This window comes from Mesoplodon mirus (genome assembly GCF_964341445.2).
Source record: "Mesoplodon mirus genome assembly, chromosome: 14".
In the NCBI taxonomy this organism is placed as follows: domain Eukaryota; kingdom Metazoa; phylum Chordata; class Mammalia; order Artiodactyla; family Ziphiidae; genus Mesoplodon; species Mesoplodon mirus.
The window spans coordinates 20,617,523-20,637,771 of NC_138990.1; the positions used below are offsets into that span (position 1 = coordinate 20,617,523).

The window sequence follows — 20,249 nt, forward strand, 5'->3', positions numbered from 1 at the left end:
CACCAAACCGCACTCATTCTCTACTAACACCTTAGGTATCTCATTATTGCTTGGAACTGTGTCAGTCATTCCCTGGACATGGGGGAAATTTCTGGAACAACACATCATATTGGAAAACACAAGATATGAGCCTGAAAATCATGAGCTAGGACAGTGCCTCACAAGCTTTTGAAGCAGTTTGTCTCCCTTCTATGCTTTATATGTTTTAAAAGAGTTCTCAGGAAACATTTATTTATGATTATTCAACTAATGTTGACCTGTCAACCAAGAGGTAAAAGGTACCCACTGCAAGGTCACATTTACAAGGATTATATTGAGAAAATGTGAGAAGAAACATAGTGTTTGAATTTACTCTCAGCCTAAAATACATTGAATGTGTCAAGTCCGAATTTAAAGACACATAGGGTATAGCACTACAAAATGCAGTCCACTCGACATGACCTCTAATGAACTTTAGAGATTTTGGAAGCATTTAAAGGGACATAAGGGCCACTGAGTTCTACTTTTTTTTTTTTTTTTGCCGTACGTGGGCCTCTCACTGCTGTGGCCTCTCCCGTTGCGGAGCACAGGCTCCGGACGTGCAGCCTCAGCGGCCATGGCTCACGGGCCCAGCCGCTCCGCGGCATGTGGGATCTTCCCGGACCGGGGCACGAACCCATGTTCCCTGCATCGGCAGGCGGACTCCCAACCACTGCGCCACTAGGGAAGCCCGTGGGTTCTACTTTTATTAAAGCATTCGGTAGTTTGTGTTTCCATTTCTCTGTTTTTCTTCCTGTGCAATGCAGTGTGAGTTATTGCATTTCCCATGGGAAAAAAGTCACCATATTAATGATTTTCTTATAAAGTCCAAGAATGGTAATCAAAGAAATACTCCAAAGAAAGGAAAAGTTGGATTATTTTTGTCAGACAGCCAATGAGAATTGACAAATAGCATGATACTGGATGAAGACTTTCATTGAAAAAACTATTAATTTTCATAGCTCCGCTAAGTTCTGTTAGCTGGAAAAATTCAGATTTAGGGGAAAAAAGTAGTACAGTTTAATATAAACAAGTATTCAGTGTATAAAATCCTTTCCCAAAATGATACACAAATTGAGTACTATTAAACCAATGTAGTTGCAGAATATGTAGGGAAAATCTGTGAACTGGTTGAAAGCAGCACCTGAAATGGAAGATGCTAAGATTAATAGACCCGGTTTCTACAGAGCATTCTTTATTATTTTTTCTAATATTTATTTATTTTGTTTGCACCGGGTCCTAGTTGTGGCACACGGGATCTTTAGTTGCGGCATTCAGACTCTTAGCTGCGGCATGCATGTGGGATCTAGTTCCCTGACCAGGGATCAAACCCAGGCCCCCTGCATTGGGAGCGTGGAGTCTTAACCACTGTGCCACCAGGGAAGTCCCTCTACACTAGGCCACCACTTTCTGGAATAGCTCAGGGACCTTCTCCACTTGCTCAATTATAAGGCAGGTGTGTGCTGTTAGTCCATAGATTCTTTATCAAGATTTATGAATATGAGTTTGTGTTCTGTGGTGCCCCCAAGAGCTGACACATACCTGGTGGATCTCCATGGCACACCTGGGGAGGTCATGCCAAGACTTCAACCCAGAGCATCAGTCCTGTGAGGAATTTCCATCCTCACTCTCAGGCCAGAGAAGGAAGCCTGAGGCATCCGGCTCTTGCCAGAATAGGGGATGCGAAGAGAGAAGCAGGGACCTTCTACCTTTCTCCAGTTGGGAGGATGTAAGCGCACTCCTATCTCCTCTACAGCCTGACTTTACCACCTCTGTGCCCCAGGCCAGGAGCTCTCAAAGTGTGGTCTCTTGTTAGAGATGCAAATTCTTGGGCCCAGTCAAGACCCATTGAATAGGAAACTCAAGAACCACTGCAATCTGTGTTCTAACAAGCCGTCCCCGTGACTCTGATGCATGCCCAAGTCTGAGAACCTCTGAGCGAGCAATACTGCCTGTGGATAATTCTGTCCACTGCCCCCCCCATCCCCCATGCTGTTCTGTGCCTCCATCACCTTGCTCAGAACCTCCCCTCCTGCCTCACCCTTCCTTATTCGCCTAGCTCGCTCTCATGCCCCCACCAAAGTCTTAGCTCATAAGCCATCCCTGTAAAACCAGGCAGGGCTGAGGGCCCTTCTCTGTGCTTCAATGCCACCTGCAGTACTTAGCAGTCGATGTCCTACAAGAATCATCTAGGCATGTTGTCTGTCTTCCCACTGACTCCAAGGTAGTGACCAGGCTTCATTCAGACAGTCCTGGGTCTGAATCCCTGTATTGCTATCCACTCGCTATGAGATCCTAAGTCAGCTGTTTGTAGTCGCCGTGCCATTTTCTTGTCCCTTACCACCCCCCCCCGCAGGATGGCACAGGTGCCAAGATTTCTGAGCCCAGTAGAAGTTTGTTCAACTGAACTCAAATGCAGCAAGCCAAACAGAAAAGCCTTTTGACTAGTAGACATTGAAAGTAAGAACAAAAATGGAACCCTGAGCTCCCAAGTAGCCATATGACCATGGGGGTGGGCAGAAGATTGGAGGATGCGCTCACCGCCACGTGCTGAGCCTCAGTAGGGCAGGGGGCAGCCTATGGTTTGGGGGAAAGAGCACTAAATGGAAGCTATGAGACCCGCGCTCATGCTACCTCTCCAACATTACTGCTGCATTTTCATAGCTATACAGGGGAGGATGGAGAATCCTGCACTCAAGGACCCTACAGGGTTGAGATCTGAGTGCACAAGTCCTGTAGAAACAGGGATGACTCACATATGTAAAAATATAACAGCCAGAGATAACTGAGTATCGCATACGTGCCAGACACTTTATGTATGTCACGTCATTTAATTCTCAGGACTCTCAGGGTTGGGGCTATTCCTCTCCCCGACTCTAGCAGAGACAATGAGGGTTTTCAAAGGGTACCTGAAGGTCCCGTACCTGGTAAAGGGCAACAGCAGGCTTTGACCCCAGACCTGTTCCCACCAAAGCAGAGCTTTTAAGGAGGATGCTTTACTGCTGCTGCGCACTTGGGAGATATGGTGGTACTGGTCTCTGTGTGTGCCAAGAGAGCGCGAGGGCTGACACACAGTGTCAGTAAGATGATCGTTGACACCAGGGCCTTCAGTCAGTTGCCTGGTGATCCACGGAGGGCAGCAGGGTCTAGTCCGCCGAGGAGCTCAGGCCTGCACACCTGTACGTGGGTGGTGAACCAGACCTGTCCCAGCGTCAGGAGAGCCCCCAACCAGCCAGGTGCACATTGCACATTCCTCCAGCGTGAGCAACGAGACCTCCTAATACTACGGGCAGGCAGGTCAGTCGAAAAGCACCATGAGAGCACTGCCAAGATGAGATGGAGTGAGGGGAAGGGAAGAAAAATTAACATGGAGCTTCTGTTCTGAAATTGCGTCTTAGACCAAGAATCATGCTGCTGTGGTAGCTGAGGCACTTGCAGGTTAAATGATTTGCCCAAGGTCATATAGAAAGTCAGCGGCAAGAATAAGTTCAACTCAGAATCCTGAAAGTCCTACTTTAAACGCAGCCCACGGTGGCTCAATTTCCCGGGCAATTCTTACAGTGAATTCAGCTGCTCACATGCCTGGGAAGGCTCATCCTCACTTCCTGTACACCCCTGAGCTCAGCATAGGGGAGGCTGCCTATTAGGTGTAGGTATCTTTGAACAGCCGTGGTTCAAGGTTTTCTCCAAACTCCATATGGATTAGATGATCAGATCTTTAAGAGATGTTGTTTTCCCATCTCTCAGGATTTGCTCTTACTTGGGCCATATGTTAAGGAAGTGACAGTTTAAAAAGAGACCCCCTCCCCCCGCATGTTTCCCCATCCCCACTTGGCTAGTAAAGAACAGTGGAGTCACTTATCAGGGGCTCTTCAGGAGCTGAGCCGATTAGAAAGGTAATAGGGTTCATGCACGTGCGCAGGAATTGTGTCCTGTCCTCTGGAAACTGGAAAGCACTGTGAGTGGTCCTGCTGGGAGGTCACAGCGTCCAGCAGGCAGCAGGCAGGTCCTCTCTAGGGACGGCAGGCTTTTGATAAAATGATGACTTAAACTGTCCTGATTCTTTGGGTCCAAAAGTCTATGTCATTGCAAAATACCCTGGATGGGTTTCAAAAGGAAAGTGACACTTTATTCAGATGGCTCTTTCACGCGTTGGTGTCTTTGCTGCTTGGGCCAGCTGCTGCCCTCAGTAAGTTATGATTACAGTGACACTCTGACTGACCCAAACCCCTCAGTCTTGGCTCCGGGCACATGTATAAATCTAACAAATGTCTGTGCAGGGTTCATCGGCCTTTCCTATTACTTACAGAGGAGAGCGTCTCTAAGTGGCTTCATTTTACATTATCCTTAATGTTTTGTCAAAGAAGCAAGGGAGTCAAACAGCCTATGTGAATGCGGGACCTGTGAGCTCTCTGTGGTCCAGCTTCTATTTCTGAATCGACAGGGTCATTGAACGGTTAGGTGGACTTGATCTTTGAATATAATTGTGTGTTTGTTTTTTTGTTTTTGTATCTGTAATAAGCATATAATTGCAGAAAGTGTGTTACAATTATTTCAGTAGATTTACATCAGAACACGTTTCTGGCGTGTCTAGCCTGCTTAGCATTCAGAGTGATATGGACTATAAAATTATTTAAATCTAATGATTAGTTGTTTCAAAAAGTCAGTGTTATTTGACCGATAGTGTCTCCTGAAACCAGTAACAGTACCAGATGGAGCAAACCGGTTTCTCTGCCCTCCCCCCAGCCCCTGCTGTTTACTGCTAAGTTTTGCTTTAGGTTTGTGAAGATTTTCTAAATAGGTTTCAAACTCTGTTGCTTGTTTCCCACTACTGACATGAATTTCAAATCTGTCATCCTAGTCATCATTATTGACAGTGGCCACATTTATTAATGGACTCTTTTCAATTCTCTAAACCCTTCTAAAAAAAAAAGTTAAAAACCTGCCTTGAAAATCTTTATCACGTAAAACATACACATATATCTAGGATTTATAGGCTAACAAATATTATAGAAACACGTTACAAGTGAAATTAACATGGAAACTTTGCCTCCGTCTGAAGAAGAGAAGAGAAAAAGCATTTAAAAGTGCGTATGGAGGCCTAAAGATCCTCTCCCAGCAAGAGTCAATGCTGCTCAGACTCTTCCACAACCGTTTTATTGCTGTGTTTTTAAACACTGGAGAAGAACCGCCTTGCCGCATAGTGATGGGTGCGGAATTCAACCTCCAGGAAAGTCAAGCTCTTCCTGGGAGGGTTGGATCAGGCTCCCTCGCTCCCTCTTTTCGTTTGCATTATTCAGTGGAAAAATACAAAGTGGCATAATGATGGGAATAAGTTATCTTTTATCAAATCTGACTTTAAAATTCGGGTTATGTAAAACGCAGAAACGCATAGGAAATTCAATCAGAACCCCCAGTCACATTATGTACTCTCTGTTCTTGGGCGACAGAACACTCCATGGAGCCCGCTCCTGGGAGCCAGTCCCAGATTCGCCCTCCTTGGCTGGAACACCTTTTGCGGGCAACTTCCACCAGGGGAAGCTCTGAGCACATAAGTGCTTCGCAGGCAAACTGCGAGATGCAGACAAGACAGGGCAACGAAGACGCGGGATGCTACCAAAGGTCCTGCAATTGCTTTCACAGAGATTAATGAGGCTGGATTTCTTTAGGATTGTTACACCAGGACTTAACTACTCGTGGAGACAGCAGAGCCTAGTAAATATGTAAACAACGTTTGGAACTAAAACCTTCTAGAACCTAACTTCTTTAGGAGAGAAAACCCACTTGCTGTTTGAGAGCTCCAGTCTTTCCACGAGCTGAAATCCCCGTTTTGCTTCTCCGTCCCTCCTCTGGAGGTTATTCCCATTCATTTTCTAATTCACCTTGGTTTTAAGCACACACACACATGCATCCACAATCCCATAAATGATAAATTCGATGTCTGTAGAAAGACAGTCACCTAATTGCACAGTGAAGCAGAAGAAAACCTTGCAAATGGTATACAGTTTTCAAAGTGTTCCAAGCCTTAGGCAAAAGCCTTTCAACTGTGTCTAAAACTGAATGATAAAATATGTTGTACAAATTATCTGTGAACAGGAAACATGTGGTAGTGTCAGGGGACTGAAATTTAACACTTGTAAAGAAATGGGAACTGCCAGTCATTCAGATCCTTCTCTTTATGTCTTTTCTTTCTTTTTTTTTTTTTTTTTAGTTGCAAGTTTCATCTTTTTTTTTCTACCATCCGTTGATGTTCAAGTTTATAATAAGACACTTATCAGATCGTGCCAGGCCAACTGCAGCTTTATTTAAAAAACAACAGCAAAAAAGAAACACGTGAGGGTGAAGGTTTGGTTTCCCCCCAACCCCGCTGCCGCCTTGGTAGGACTCTTGACAATCTCTCTGCCCTGTGGTTTGGAGCCCTGGTGGTTTGTGTGTGGAGTTTTGAAAAGAACTGAAACTCTTCTGAAATAGGAAAGATGCAAAGCACAGGTAATCACAAGTTGAATAAATGTGTCTGTCTCCTTCCTTTTCACAAACCTAAAGGGGCCACTCCATCATTGCTAAACAAGAGGCAGAAAGGCTTCCACGGGGGAGTGATTTTTCTGTTTCCTCACTCTCCACTTTGCTCTTGGAATGACCTGGTGAGATTTGTCTCTTCCAAAGAAGCACCCATTCCTCTTCACTGAAGCCAGTCACAGTCTCCAGCCAGTTATCCTTACTGATGGAACTGTGATTAACCCCTGCGATTTTTCACCCTGTCTCTTCAGCTTTGATGAGCTCACAGCCACTATTTATATATTTCAAGCCTTATGCAGCTATCTGCGGCAAGTCGGAGTGTTAGTAAATTCATATTTACAGAAAAAGGAAAAGAGGGGGAAGTCTGTTCTGCTACATTTGTTTCCCATCATGAAGTCACTCAGCTTTCATCTCATTGCTCAGTTGCACTCTTATTTTAGCTTGTCTTTTAGCACATAACTGCTTGATGACATTAAAAGTAGCAGACAATATTCTGCTGGTGCACAGACCTGCCTCCTTAGGACTAGGGCTGATCTCAACGGAATACCTTGGGACAGTCATCAAAAATGAAGCAAGAGCAGGTAGTTTAATTTGCAACCCGAGCTCAATCAGCAGAGAAAATAGTGAAAACTCATGGATATCCATAGAAAAGTGAGGGCTGTCCCGTCCGGATTATACCCTCCATTCCTGGAGCTGGATGTTACCTTGACCTGCGCCCAAAATGAAAATTGTCTTTCTCCTTCCTTCCTTCCATTTCTTCTTTTTTTTCTCCCCTCTTCCCTCCATTTCTTTGAATTGTACGAATTATTGAATGTTTCCTTCACGCCAATCACAGCGAGGAGCTGTGGTTTTGAGGAAGAATAAGGTATGGTCTTCTCAGGAGTTCATGGCATGGTGGGAGGCTGGAGAAAGTTCACAGAAGGCAGCACAGCACCAAACTTCCTCTCTGATGTGTCAGAGGGTGTGTCTTGCGCTCACGAAGACAGAGTTGTCACATTTCAGTGTTCGTGCAGTATTGCTTTGGAATGCCAATCCTTCCATCCAATTTCCCTGAATTCCAGCATGATGCTCGGAGCCCATCTGGTTCTCCTTTTTCCCCTCTGTCTTAGACAATCATTCCTATCTTATGCTTTATTTTTTTTAAATCCTCTTTCTGCCATGTTCTTTTTTTTCCTTCTTACTTAGCTAAACCCTTCCACTTCTTGTGAGTTCAAATCACATATGAAACCTCTGCTAACACCGGTTGTTTCTCATTCAGATTATTTACACATTTCAGTGTACGTTATGCCTATTTTTATCACTTATCTTGTGTCATTCTCTTGTCACTCCAAGCAAGACTGCAAGCAAGAATTGTATCATATAATACACTTTTTTTAATTGTATAGTTGATTTACAATATTATGTTAGTTTCAGGTGTACAGCAAAGTGATTCAATTTTATATATGTGTGTGTATGTATATATATATATTATATACTTTTTCAGATTATTTTCTATTATAGGTTATTGCAAGATATTGAATATAGTTCCCTGTGCTATACAGTAAATCCTTATTGCTCATAGTTTTATGTATAGTAGTCTGTGTCTGTTTATCCCATACTCCTAATTTAACCCCCTTCCCTTTCCCCTTTGGTAACTGTAAGTTTGTTATCTATGTCTCTGAACCTCTTTCTGTTTTGTATATAAATTCATTTGTATTATTTTTAATTCCATTTATAAGTGGTATCATATAATATTTGTCTTTCTCTGTCTGACTTACTTTACTCAATATGAAAAGCTCTAGGTCCATTCACGTTTGCTGCAAATGGCAATTTCCATTCTTTTTTTTAAATTTTAATTTGTTAATTATTATTATTATTTTAACATCTTTATTGAAGTATAATTGCTTTACAATGGTGTGTTAGTTTCTGCTTTATAACAAAGTGAATCAGTTATACATATACATATGTCCCCATATCTCCTCCCTCTTGCGTCTCCCTCCCACCCTCCCTTTCCCACCCCTCTAGGTGGTCACAAAGCCCTGAGCTGATCTCCCTGTGCTATGCGGCTGCTTCCCACTAGCTACCTGTTTTACATTTGGTAGTGTATATATGTCCATGCCACTCTCTCACTTTGTCCCAGCTTACCCTTCCCCCTCCCCGTATCCTCAAGTCCATTCTCTAGTAGATCTGTGTCTTTATTCCCGTCTTGCCCCTAGGTTCTTCATGACCATTTTTTCTTAGATTCCATATAAATGTGTTAGCATACAGTATTTGTTTATCTCTTTCTGACTTACTTCACTCTGTATGACAGTCTCTAGGTCCATCCACCTCACTACAAATAACTCAATTTCGTTTCTTTTTATGGCTGAGTAATATTCCATTGTATATATGTGCCACATCTTCTTTATCTATTCATCTGTTGATGGACACTAAGGTTGCTTCCATGTCCTGTCTATTGTAAATAGAGCTGCAATGAACATTTTGGTACATGACTCTTTTTGAATGATGGTTTTCTCCGGGTATATGCCCAGTAGTGGGATTGCTGGGTCATATGGTAGTTCTATTTTTCGTTTTGTAAGGAACCTCTGTACTGTTCTCCATAGTGCTGTATCAATTTACATTCCCACCAACAGTGCAAGAGGGTTCCCTTTTCTCCACTCCCTCTCCAGCATTTATTGTTTGTTGATTTTTTGATGATGGCCATTCTGACTGGTGTGAGATGATATCTCATTGTAGTTTTGATTTGCATTTCTCTAATCATTAATGGTGTTGAGCATTCTTTCATGTGTTTGTTGGCAATCTGTATATCTTCTTTGGGGAAATGTCTATTTAGGTCTTCTGCCCATTTTTGGATTGGGTTGTTTGTTGTTTTCATATTGAGCTGCATGAGCTGCTTGTAAATTTTGGAGATTAATCCTTTGTCTGTTGCTTTGTTTGCAAATATTTTCTCCCATTCTGAGGGTTGTCTTTTCGTCTTGTTTATGGTTTCCCTTGCTGTGCAAAAACCTTGAAGTTTCATTAGGTCCCATTTGTTTATTTTTGTTTTTATTTCCATTTCTCTAGGAGGTGGGTCAAAAGGATCTTGCTGTGATTTATGTCATAGAATGTTCTGCCCATGTTTTCCTCTAAGAGTTTCATAGTGTCTGGCCTTACATTTAGGTCTTTAATCTATTTTGAGTTTATTTTTGTGTATGGTGTTAGGAAGTGTTCTGATTTCATTCTTTTACATGTAGCTGTCCAGTGTTCCCAGCTCCACTTATTGAAGAGGCTATCTTTTCTCCACTATATATTCTCGCCTCCTTTATCAAAGATAAATTGACCATATGTGCATGGGTTTATCTCTGGGCTTTCTATCCTGTTCCATTGATCTATGTTTCTGTTTTTGTGCCAGTACCATATGTCTTGATTACTGTAGGTTTGTAGTGTAGTCTGAAGTCTGGGAGCTTGATTCCTCCAGCTCTGTTTTTCTTTCTCAAGATTGCTTTGGCTATTCAGGGTCTTTTGTGTTTCCATACAAATTGTGAAATTTTTCGTTCCATTCTTTTTTTATGGCTGAGTAATATTCCATTGTATATATGTACCACTTCTTATTAAATCAGTTGTCTGTTGATGGACACTTGGGTTGTTTCCGTGTCTTGGCTATTGTCAGTAGTGTTGCTATGAACATAGGGGTGCATGTTCACATAATACACTTTGTAAACACTTGATAGGATTAATGATAATACCAAGCATTAGTTGAGCACTTACTGTCAGCCAAACAATGTGCTAAGATCTCTCCACATATCATGTCATTGTATACTTACAACAATCTTGGATGTAGTGTTACTGTTCTCCATGTTTTTCTTGTGAGGAAACTGAAGAGGGGTTTTTTAAGTTAACTTGTCAAACAGGCAACGTCTACATTTTAACCCATGTATCTCGGCTCTGGAGTCCGTATTCTTTAATGCTGAGCACCTCGGAAGTTTTCAGTAAACACCTGCTCAAGGGAATTGAATGCGAGACAATTTGAAAATCTGAGAACTACTGAGAAGACTTTCACAGGAATGCCTTGGGTGAGTGAAAGGGGCTAATGGTGAATGCCTTTTTTTTTTTTTCCTCATATGAATAGGTTTGGAGATTTAGATGTATTTAACCTTCATAATCCACAGGCATATTTTGCCATGTGCGGAAGAATCTGGAAAAGGTGGGGTAGATGAGTTAGGCAAGTGGGCTTGGCTATGGTTCTCTGGCTCAAAAAATAGGAAAGAAATAGAATGAAATAGCCCATTTTTGTTGCAGTGTATCTTCAAATTTATTTTATGATTTCGGTTGCTTCATAAATTCTGTTAACTTTTTGCTTAGATGTTTCCCTCTGATGTCCCTCCTTCCTTCGTCCTCCTCTCCCCACATCCTTCCTCCTTGTGGCCACAGGACTGAAGGGAGATTTGTACAGTCCTGGGCATTGTACCAGAATCAGAAACAGGACACAGCCCCGTTGTCATAATCACCTCACACAGAATGATCAGTTGGTGCAAACTTAAAGCACCACCATTGGTTTCACAGTCAGGTAGAGAGGATGCTGTTACCCAAGAACATGGGACTTCAGGGGCCTGGTAAATAGGCCAGGATGTTATACAGTCTTGCACCTACTTTCCTGCAGTTGCAGAGTGATTTCTATGGGGGAAATTAAAAATTAAAACTCTACCCTTTGCGAGCTGCTAATCTCAGAGAAGAGCTTGGTACTGGCACTTTGCCCAGTGGTCATTCGGCTGCTCCTCATGTGAAATTTCCATCCAGTCTGCATTTTCGTCTCAGAACCAGCTGTTGAGATCCTGAAGAGCAGGGCTACAGATGTGGCACGATTAATTCCTAAAGTATAGAACATGATCACATTGCAAACAACCATCCTGAAAGTCCCAGGTCCTGGCATGAGACAATAACACATAAAACCATGTGGTGTATACACTGTGGAAGGGGTAGGGAGCCTGTCTCTTGCTGACTTGAAGTCACCATCCTCTCCTCTCCAGCCCTGGCCACTGCTGTTTGTGATCCACGCATCTCCCACTCCCCTCTCAACCTCTTGTATTTTGCCAATTTCAGTAGGGTTTGCTTCTATTCCATTTCAGCATTCTCTCCCTGAACCTTTTATTGTCTGTACTTACTTCCCTCTCAGGCCCTTACTTTCTTCCCCCAGGCTCTATTTTCTCAGAGGGACCTTCGGTCCTGTCTGTTCTATATTGATCCCAGTCTGCCAGACTTCTCCTGAGGCAGGAGATAGACGGGCCCCAGGCTGAGCAGCTGGTGTTTGTCCCCTGTGGATGGATACTCCAAGATGAAGAGGAGGAGCTAAGCTCTGCCCAGATAAGAGACCACATATTTCTCTTTCTTGAGGTCAAGGAGACCTTTCCGACTACACATGCACAGAAAAGCTCCTCGGAGGTCAAAAGGGAGGATGCACCACCTCATAGTAGGTGATGCCAACCTGCCCATAGCCCTCTTTGCTAGAATCCATCTTGGCTAAGTGACGTGCAGGTGCACATGGGAGGACCCTGAGATAAACCAAATATGAACTCAGAACCAGGCAAAGCAAGATGATTGATCAAAGGAAACCTGAAGAAATGACCCACATACGTGATTCAGCTACCATGAGGGCACGACTCTCTCTCTGAGCCCACCCCTGTGAGTCTATTCACATGTACGCATTTTCCTCCTAATAAACACTTTACTTGCACAGTCTCTTTGTGGGAATTCATTTCTACAAAGCCGACGGGCCAGGGCTGACTTCGATCTCTGGCTGAGGAACCAAAATCCTGCTTCAAACCGCTGCGGGCCGAGGCCACCTGAGATCACTCCTCTAAGCTTTTCTACTTCTCCGTCCAGCCTGGTCCCCATGACCTACTTCACCTGCATCTCCCCAGGCTCTTAGTGTCCCTGCTGTCCCCCCTCTCAACAGAATGCAGCAGCCCCCAACCCACAAGACCAAGTCTCTCTTGGGCTGATGAACAACCCTGAACAAAAACATCACTTGCAGCCCATGTGTCCCTGGCCACTTTCTTTCCCATCCCAAGCCTTCCGTTTCCTCTTAGACCTTTTTCCACCATCTCCCCTCCCATTCTCAGCAGCATTGACCTTGACCTGCCCCCCTTGACCTCTCCCTCGCTCCTGCGTCCCTCCTCCTTCCTTCCCCCCCCCACCGTCCCTCCTTTCTCTCTATACGTCTTTTTTCTCCAAACAGAGAATTTTTTTCTATACTCTTGCAAGTCTAATTGCGTCTCTTCTCCAGGGCCAGCCTTTTGTGTATGTGTGTTGTGTCTTTTTTCACACCTTTCTCCATCAATTAGCTCCTCTCTTTGGAAGGTTTTTAAATTTCCTCTTTTCTGCTATCTAATTTCCACCAGTATACAAACATGCTCAAGAGTCTCCCCTTATTAAAATAGTATTCATCTTGTATCTTTTGTAGCCATTATTACCTTGTCCCTGTCCTTCACGTGGTGGCCAGACCTCCTGAGTAGCCTACAGTAGCAGCCGCCTCCAGCTCGTTTCTTTAATCCACTGAAATCTGCCTTGTGTCCCTTTGTTCCTCCGGGACTGCCCTTTCTAACACTGATAATAATTCCTGATGCAGAAGCCAGAGGACACTCTTCAGTCCTCACACTTACCTGATATCTTAGCAGCATTTGGCATTTGTTCTTTTCTTGAATGTCACTGCTCTTTTTGCTTCCATGGTTTTCCTCTTTCTCCTTTGCAGCCGCTTCTCGGTTCCTTTATTGGCTACAATTCCTCATGCCACCGCTAAACACAGGGGATCACAAATACTCCCCTTAAACTTCTTTTCACCCAGCACACTCTTGGGAGGCTTTTTAACCTACTGGCCACCTCTAAACACCATGGTCTTCCATGCCTGCATTTCCAGGCCAGATTGCTCTTCTAATAGTAAGACCATGACTTTGCCTGCTTATTTTCTATATTTTCGCCAACGTAAGCAAAGCTACCTCAAACACGATGTATCAAAACATAATTTATTTTCTTCCCACACAAACAAAGAATCCCTCTTCTATCCCTTCCCTGCTGGGTGGTCCTGCCACCCACCCAGTTGTCTGATCAGGACACAGAGGAGACACCCTAGATTCCAACTTCTCCTAGGTTTTCTTGAATGCATTTTCTCCACCGCTTCTTCCGTTGCCTTCATTTAAATGATGGCTTCTCCCCTAGTGAGACTGAGGAAATGCCCTGCCTCTGGACACACCAATGCCAACCATGCATTTGCCATGTCCTCCTTCCCCTTTGCCCATCTGCCCTCTGCTGCAGCCGCCCTCCTCCTCTTTCCCCCCGTTGTACCCCTGCTCAAGCATTACCTTCTTGTCCTGACTTCCTCAAGTTGGCATCCCCCGCTGTGTTTCTGTGATATTTCTCCCTCTTTCAGTGGAGCATTTTCACCATCTTATATTATAAACACTGATTTACTTCCTCCAAAACTAGACTTTGAGCTCTAGGCAAGCCTTTTGTGTTTTGTTGTTCTTTATGATATATCCAGTATTCTCAGCACCTAGTACCGAGCCAGATACATGTTCTTTGAATGAAAACAAGAAAGAATAGCTTAACATTTGCAAAGAGATTAACCCTTCCCTCATCTCTATCTGCCACCATGGTATTCCATTGATTTTAACAGTGAGTCATCGTATATATAGTGAAAAGGACACTGATTGACCTTGAGGAGAACTAGGCTAGCCCTAGTCATTAGGTATGTGAACTTGGGCAAGAACTAGCCTCTCTAGCTTTCTGGTTTTCTATTTTTGAATTAGAGAATAGAATTAGATGATTTGAAAAGATACTTCCAACTCTAAAATATTGTAAGCTAGAATGCCGTCTTCTAAAACTCTAAACAATGTGGCTCTTAACCTTGGATCCTTGGTTGAGGTCCCAGGATGCCTGCTGTGGTTTCTAGGAACCAAGCGAAATTGGATTCAAATTTTTGTTGTTGTTGTTACCTGCTGCAGAAGAGATTATTGATATTAATAGAATATACAAAGTTTTATTTGGTCACATGACCGCTTAGATGCGTACACTTCCCAATCTTTCTTGCAACTGGTTGTGACAAAGTGACTGGGTTCTTTGTGACCAAAGGACTAAGAGAGTGTGAGCAAAAGTGATAGGGGCAGCTTCTTTGTTGCCCCGTGGCTGTTCTCCACTCTTTCCTTAAGATGGAACATAGATGTATTGATGTTGAATGAGTTCTGGCCAAGAAAGGCTTTATCCCAGAGTTGACAGATCATTAAATCAGAAGGAACCTGGGGCCCCGAATGATGTATGTGTCTGAAGCTGTACCCCTGTCATCCCATACTTTTCTGTAAGAGGAATTTAAACCTTCTATCTAGTTTATGTCACTGTTATTTTTAGTATTTAATAAAACTTTTAGTCAATATACTGCCTGGTATCTTTGTACATGCCCATTTCTGGAAAGGGGGCTCATGAATTTCACTAAATCTGCCAAGGAGTCTATGACTTCATAGGGGGGGTGAATTAGAGATGGCCACAAATTCTTTGACAGACCTCCCATTGAGAAGTGGGTTGATGTCCCTTTTCCTTGAATCTGAGTGGATGCTGTAACTGCTTTGATGAACTGAATAGCGCCTAAGTAAAGTGGTGCCAGTTCCCAGTCTAAGGCCTACAGAGAATGGCAGCTTCCTCTTCCTGTCCCTGGGAAGACTGACTTTTGGAACCTCACCACCATGACGTTGGGAAAGTCCAAATGGCCCATGGAGAGGTCTGTGTGGAGAAGCTCCAAGACCCCTTCTTTACCTCCTTTAAAGCTCACACCAGTACTGTGAAGAATATATTGTCATCCTGCATTAGAGGTGAGAAAAATGAAGAACAAGTAGTTTAAGTAACTTGCCTAAGGCTACTATTAGGAAGTGGTAGATTTCAACTCTGAAACTTGGAGTCTAACTCTAAAGCCTGTGGTCTTTATCACTGACATATAAGACACTGACATATATTAGAAGATATTGTAAACATTCAGCTAGGTGTGCTATTTAACAGTCTCCTTGCTAATGGGCCTTTTACGTATATCTATGGTAAGCTAGTCTTCATATATTTCATTTCTATTTAATGGACATCCATTGGGGCCCACATTAAAATTTTAAAATATTTTATGGTGATCTAGCTAGCTGCTCATCTTACCCAGGAAAGCACTGAGAAATACAACTTGGCAATTTTGTTAGTAATTTCCAAGTCCTGATCATTTGTTCCCCTTTCTTTTCCTAAGTATATGTACTTAAAAGTATCTTGGCATTTAAATTGTTTTCTGCAACATGCACCTCATATTCTGTATTTCTGAGGGGTGTGTGCCTGACATTCACATCCCTAAGTTTCCACCGCCTTTCTGCACAAGAGTCCAACTGTTCAGTCTCTGCTCATGTGCCTCCTTAAGATTCTGTTGGAACATGCCCAATTAATGCCTGAACATGACCCCTTTGTGTAGATTCATGCACGTTTGTATGCACAGCCAATCTGCCAGTCCGGATCGACAGCCTCACACCAAAGCCTCCGTTTCTCAGCAGGAATCCAGCAAACCAGATGTCAAGTGCATATTTCCTGAGTATTTTATGGGATCCACAGAGAGGCTCTCACAGTATGGTTCAGGCCTCAGTTTAGTGCAACTTGTCAAAATGAATTGTTTCATTTCTGTACCACAAATGCCAGGTTGAGACAAAAATTAAAAAAAAAAATTCTGCGTAAGAGTTTAGGCTTTCGTGTCCTTAATGAAAATCCCATGGACTTGTAGTTGGAGTTAAGGTCCAGGGCCTGGGGGTCCACTTCTCCCCCAGTGGAAGGTAGGCAGTGTCCTCCAGCTCAGCTTATGTAGCTCAAGGGAGATGAGAACTCGCTCTGTGAGGTCCACGACATCCCAGGAGGTGGCTCAGCAGACTTGTGACATCAGGGCAGAGTTTCAAGGAGGAGTTCTTCCTCTTTCACCTAGAGAAACCCAAGCACTAGCAACAGCTCATTAAACAAATTCCCAAAGTCCCTTTTGCTCTCTGGGGTTTTCCAACCCAGACCGCAAATGGTGGTTCACTTCTTTCCTAAATGCAGAGTGGAATTCTTCTCCTCAATCCCTTGGAGGATTGAGGAGAAGTTCATCTTTAATGAAAAAATGCCTTTATTATATAATGGTTAAGACCCTGGTCTCGGTATCAGACACAGTGGGGTAAGAACACTGGTTCTAACCCTCCTTAGTGAAGAGTCTTTGGATGCCTAGGATGGAGACAGATGCTGTGCATTTAGTTGTACTGTACTTAACTGAGAGGCCGTGTGTGCTGTGCTCAGCCCTGGGCTTGCACAGAGTCAGCACTCCATAAATAAAATCTATTGTGCATTTTGAATAATACTATTGATATTGCAATAATAAAAAATAATGAAGATAATAATTGGTTCTGATTCTTCATGGCTCCTTCAACTATGTTACAAGACAGATATCTTCTGACGATGTAGAAATTGGCCACAAACTCTCTTTTCTGAATTTGTGGTGCCATATTGAAGGTCCCCAGGTCCCTCTCCGCTGAGTTACATGTAAATGCAGTATTTTCCACAATCACTGACTTTGGTTGTTGTCGCTAATTTTCTCAGTCATCCATCAGTCAGCCAAGGCCAGCCTTCCCCACCCTGCTCAGCGGTTGGCACTCAGTGGCACCCCATCTAACCTGTTGTTTTCAGCTAAGCTCGGGCAAGTACACTATTTCAGTAGGTTCAGAGCCAGCGCCCACTGGCGCGGTATGGACCAAGTGTGGCTGCAGTAGGTTGGGCGTCTGTGCTTAGATTGTTCTAGGTGTCCACAGACCACTGTCTTCCTTTAACCCCAGCAGGTCAGCACCTGGGCTTTTCCTGTTTTAGCCCCCGAGAAGCTGGCTGTTATTATAGTCTTGTCTGAAACCCCAGATTGTGTTTATCTGGCACTTACTTACCAGTCTCCATCTAGGACACAATTCCTACCATACTATGGACTGGAGTCCTAGAACTATGTAAAATTCTAAATGTCTACTTGACCTCAGGTATCATCTACTGCCTTCCCTACATATCCACACCATCCTGTCTTTGGAGCTTTTCGACACATTCTTTATCAAATCCAATCTGTTTCTTAAGCCTTCCCTAACGATTGCCATACTCATTGATCTTTTGCTTCTCAGTATTTCACTCTATTACAGATTATGTTTTCCTTTGTGTGTTGCTTGTTTCCTGTGAAGGTAGAAGACACCTCTGAGCTTTCTTTGAATCTTCCACTTGTCAACCCTATGTAGGATATCTGTTAATGGAGAGACCGATGAAATTACAGAATAAAGAAAGAACTTTCTATAGTTCCATAACTAAGTCTCGGATATTGTCAAAAAGTCAGTATTTTAGAGAATGTATATATATAAAATACATATACATTAATATATATAATATAAGGCTTCCCTGGTGGCGCAGTGGTTGAGAGTCTGCCTGCCGATGCAGGGGACGCAGGTTCGTGCCCCAGTCCGGGAGGATCCCTCATGCCGCGGAGCGGCTGGGCCCGTGAGCCATGGCCGCTGAGCCTGTGCATCCGGAGCCTGTGCTCCACAACGGGAGAGGCCACAACAGTGAGAGGCCCGCGTACAGCAAAAAAAAAAAAAAAAAAAAAAAATATATATATATATATATATATATACACATTTATACATATATATATTAGCTGAAGGAATGCTAACATCAGAGTCCTAAGACTTGGTTCAGATCTTAGGTCTTCTACCTACTCATCTGTTATAGAAATATAAACTTTCTGACTCTGTTTGCTCATATTTTAAAAATAGAGATAATATATCTACCTAGTATTTTTTCTTGAAGATTAAAGTCAATAATGTATGTGAAAATGCTTTGAAAAGCACAATGTTATTATTACTGGGACTCCTATATTTTATAAGAAATAGTGTCAAGATGAATTTCTGGTTTACCTTTATTATGATTCTATTACCAATATCGTTATATCATGACCAGGTAATTTTAGTTTTGATCAAATGGCTTTGCTTCCGACATTTGTGTACCTGAGTCAAGAATATACCTGACTCAATGCTGTTGATCACTGGTGGTCTATCCATTCAGAAGATGATCATGGCTGTCTCACTTACATGACATCTCACACAGGAAGAGAAGATAACATGGAAATGTCTGAACTCAAGCACTAGGATGGGAAAAGGAAAAATTCTTAAGGAAAAAAAAAAGACAAGTACAATCCATTGGTTCTACTCAGATCAGACCTCCACCTCTTCAGTGCTTGAGCTGAGCCTCCTCCCCTCCTCCCCATGGGTGGGCTGTGGGAAGCACAGGAGAACACTGGTGATTTACAAGCCCCTCCGTGGTGCTGTAAATAAAATGAAAGAGGCTGGATTTGACTTTGATTTTTCCCTTGAATCACTTACTTCTTAAAAGCCAATTACTTGTGGTGAATATTTATTTGTCTTTCTGGTTCTGCAAATTATTTATTTAAATAGTTCTTAAGAAACAGCTCTTTGGGATTCTGTTTAGGAGGATGCTTTGAACATCTAAAGTACACAATTCCTTTATTAGTCAGTGGCTGCACATCCCAAATCAGATCCCTTTCCATGGAATCCTGCAGGCTCTCTGTGCAGGCAGCTCTCGGAAGAGACGATGAGCTGCTCTCTTGGCAGCTGTGGCAGGGTTAGAAGCACCCTGTGCTTCTTTTAAACACTTTGGTCAAAGCCTTTCGTTAACATCGCTGCTCAAGTAAGAATGTTCTTATACTCCGCAGACTTCGTGAAGAGGAGGAATTATGCTGGTGAACAGAGCTGGTGGGATTTGCCTATTGACATAGACGATGAGCTGTTTGAAGACACGAGGATGTCGGATGCATCCTGTCGCAGCGTCTGGTAGAAGGTACACAGTCCATGTTTGCTAAAGTAATGATGGTCTGGATAGAGTCCAGCCCCGCGCGTGGTATTTAAATCCTGTCTGTGGCATTCTTGCCAGCGTGTTCTAGAACACTTCCACTGACGGGGAACTCCTCAACTCTGGATATTGCAAACAGGGCTGAGCTGACTCAAAATCAATGTGCTGGTGTATCTTCCCTTTCTGCTTCTTGTCTCCAGGACTGTAAGCACCTTTGCCCACCTTCTTCAACCAACGTGGTCTGAAAACCCTCTCTCGATACCTTCCCTGCCCTGGTCAAAGTTTGCTCAAAAGAAAGGTTTTGACAAATCCTTCATTCTAAGGTATAAATAAGCAATAGTAGCTGAGAATACTACAGTCTCTTGGACTCATTTGCATTTGATCAGAGCATGAATCTTTAAATTAAAAAAAAAATTGAATCTCTATCTAAGAGTAAGATTTCAGGCTCCCATCAGTGGCTGGAAGAGAATTCCTGCATTTTCCCCTTGCCAGCCACAAGGCCTTCCAAGACCCTGAAATCTTACCTTGTGGGCAGCTGTTTCATATCCCTGTGCAGAATCTAAGAGGAGGCATAAGCAAGCATCTTAGAGTGTTAAGACCTCAAGGTTAGCAAGTTCCCCCTTATTTCTTCCCGGGAATTTTGCATTATCCTATTTTACCAATGATAAAATATTCGCCAATTTCAGCACAGTGATGTAATTTATGATTTTCCTAGTAAGTTCTTTTCTGTGATTTGGGAAATAACAGAGGTTTTTGGACTGTTCCGTTGCTAAAATATTCCATCTGATTTTTGATGCTTTCATTCTCCTGAGAAAACAAACAGTTTGCATTAAGGGAAC

At 43.1% G+C, this 20,249-nt stretch overlaps 1 protein-coding gene across 6 annotated transcripts in view; it reads left to right on the forward strand.

The window, feature by feature from the left end:
* TMEM182 (transmembrane protein 182) overlaps positions 1–20,249 on the forward strand; it is a 298,426-nt gene that overhangs the window by 221,253 nt on the left and 56,924 nt on the right. For all 6 annotated transcript variants that reach the window (XM_082642687.1, XM_082642689.1, XM_082642688.1 and 3 more), the window contains exon 5: positions 19,274–19,398. In XM_082642687.1, the coding sequence (XP_082498813.1) occupies positions 19,274–19,395 (122 nt within the window). In that variant the 3' untranslated portion in view covers positions 19,396–19,398. The remainder of the gene's footprint in view (positions 1–19,273; positions 19,399–20,249) is intronic.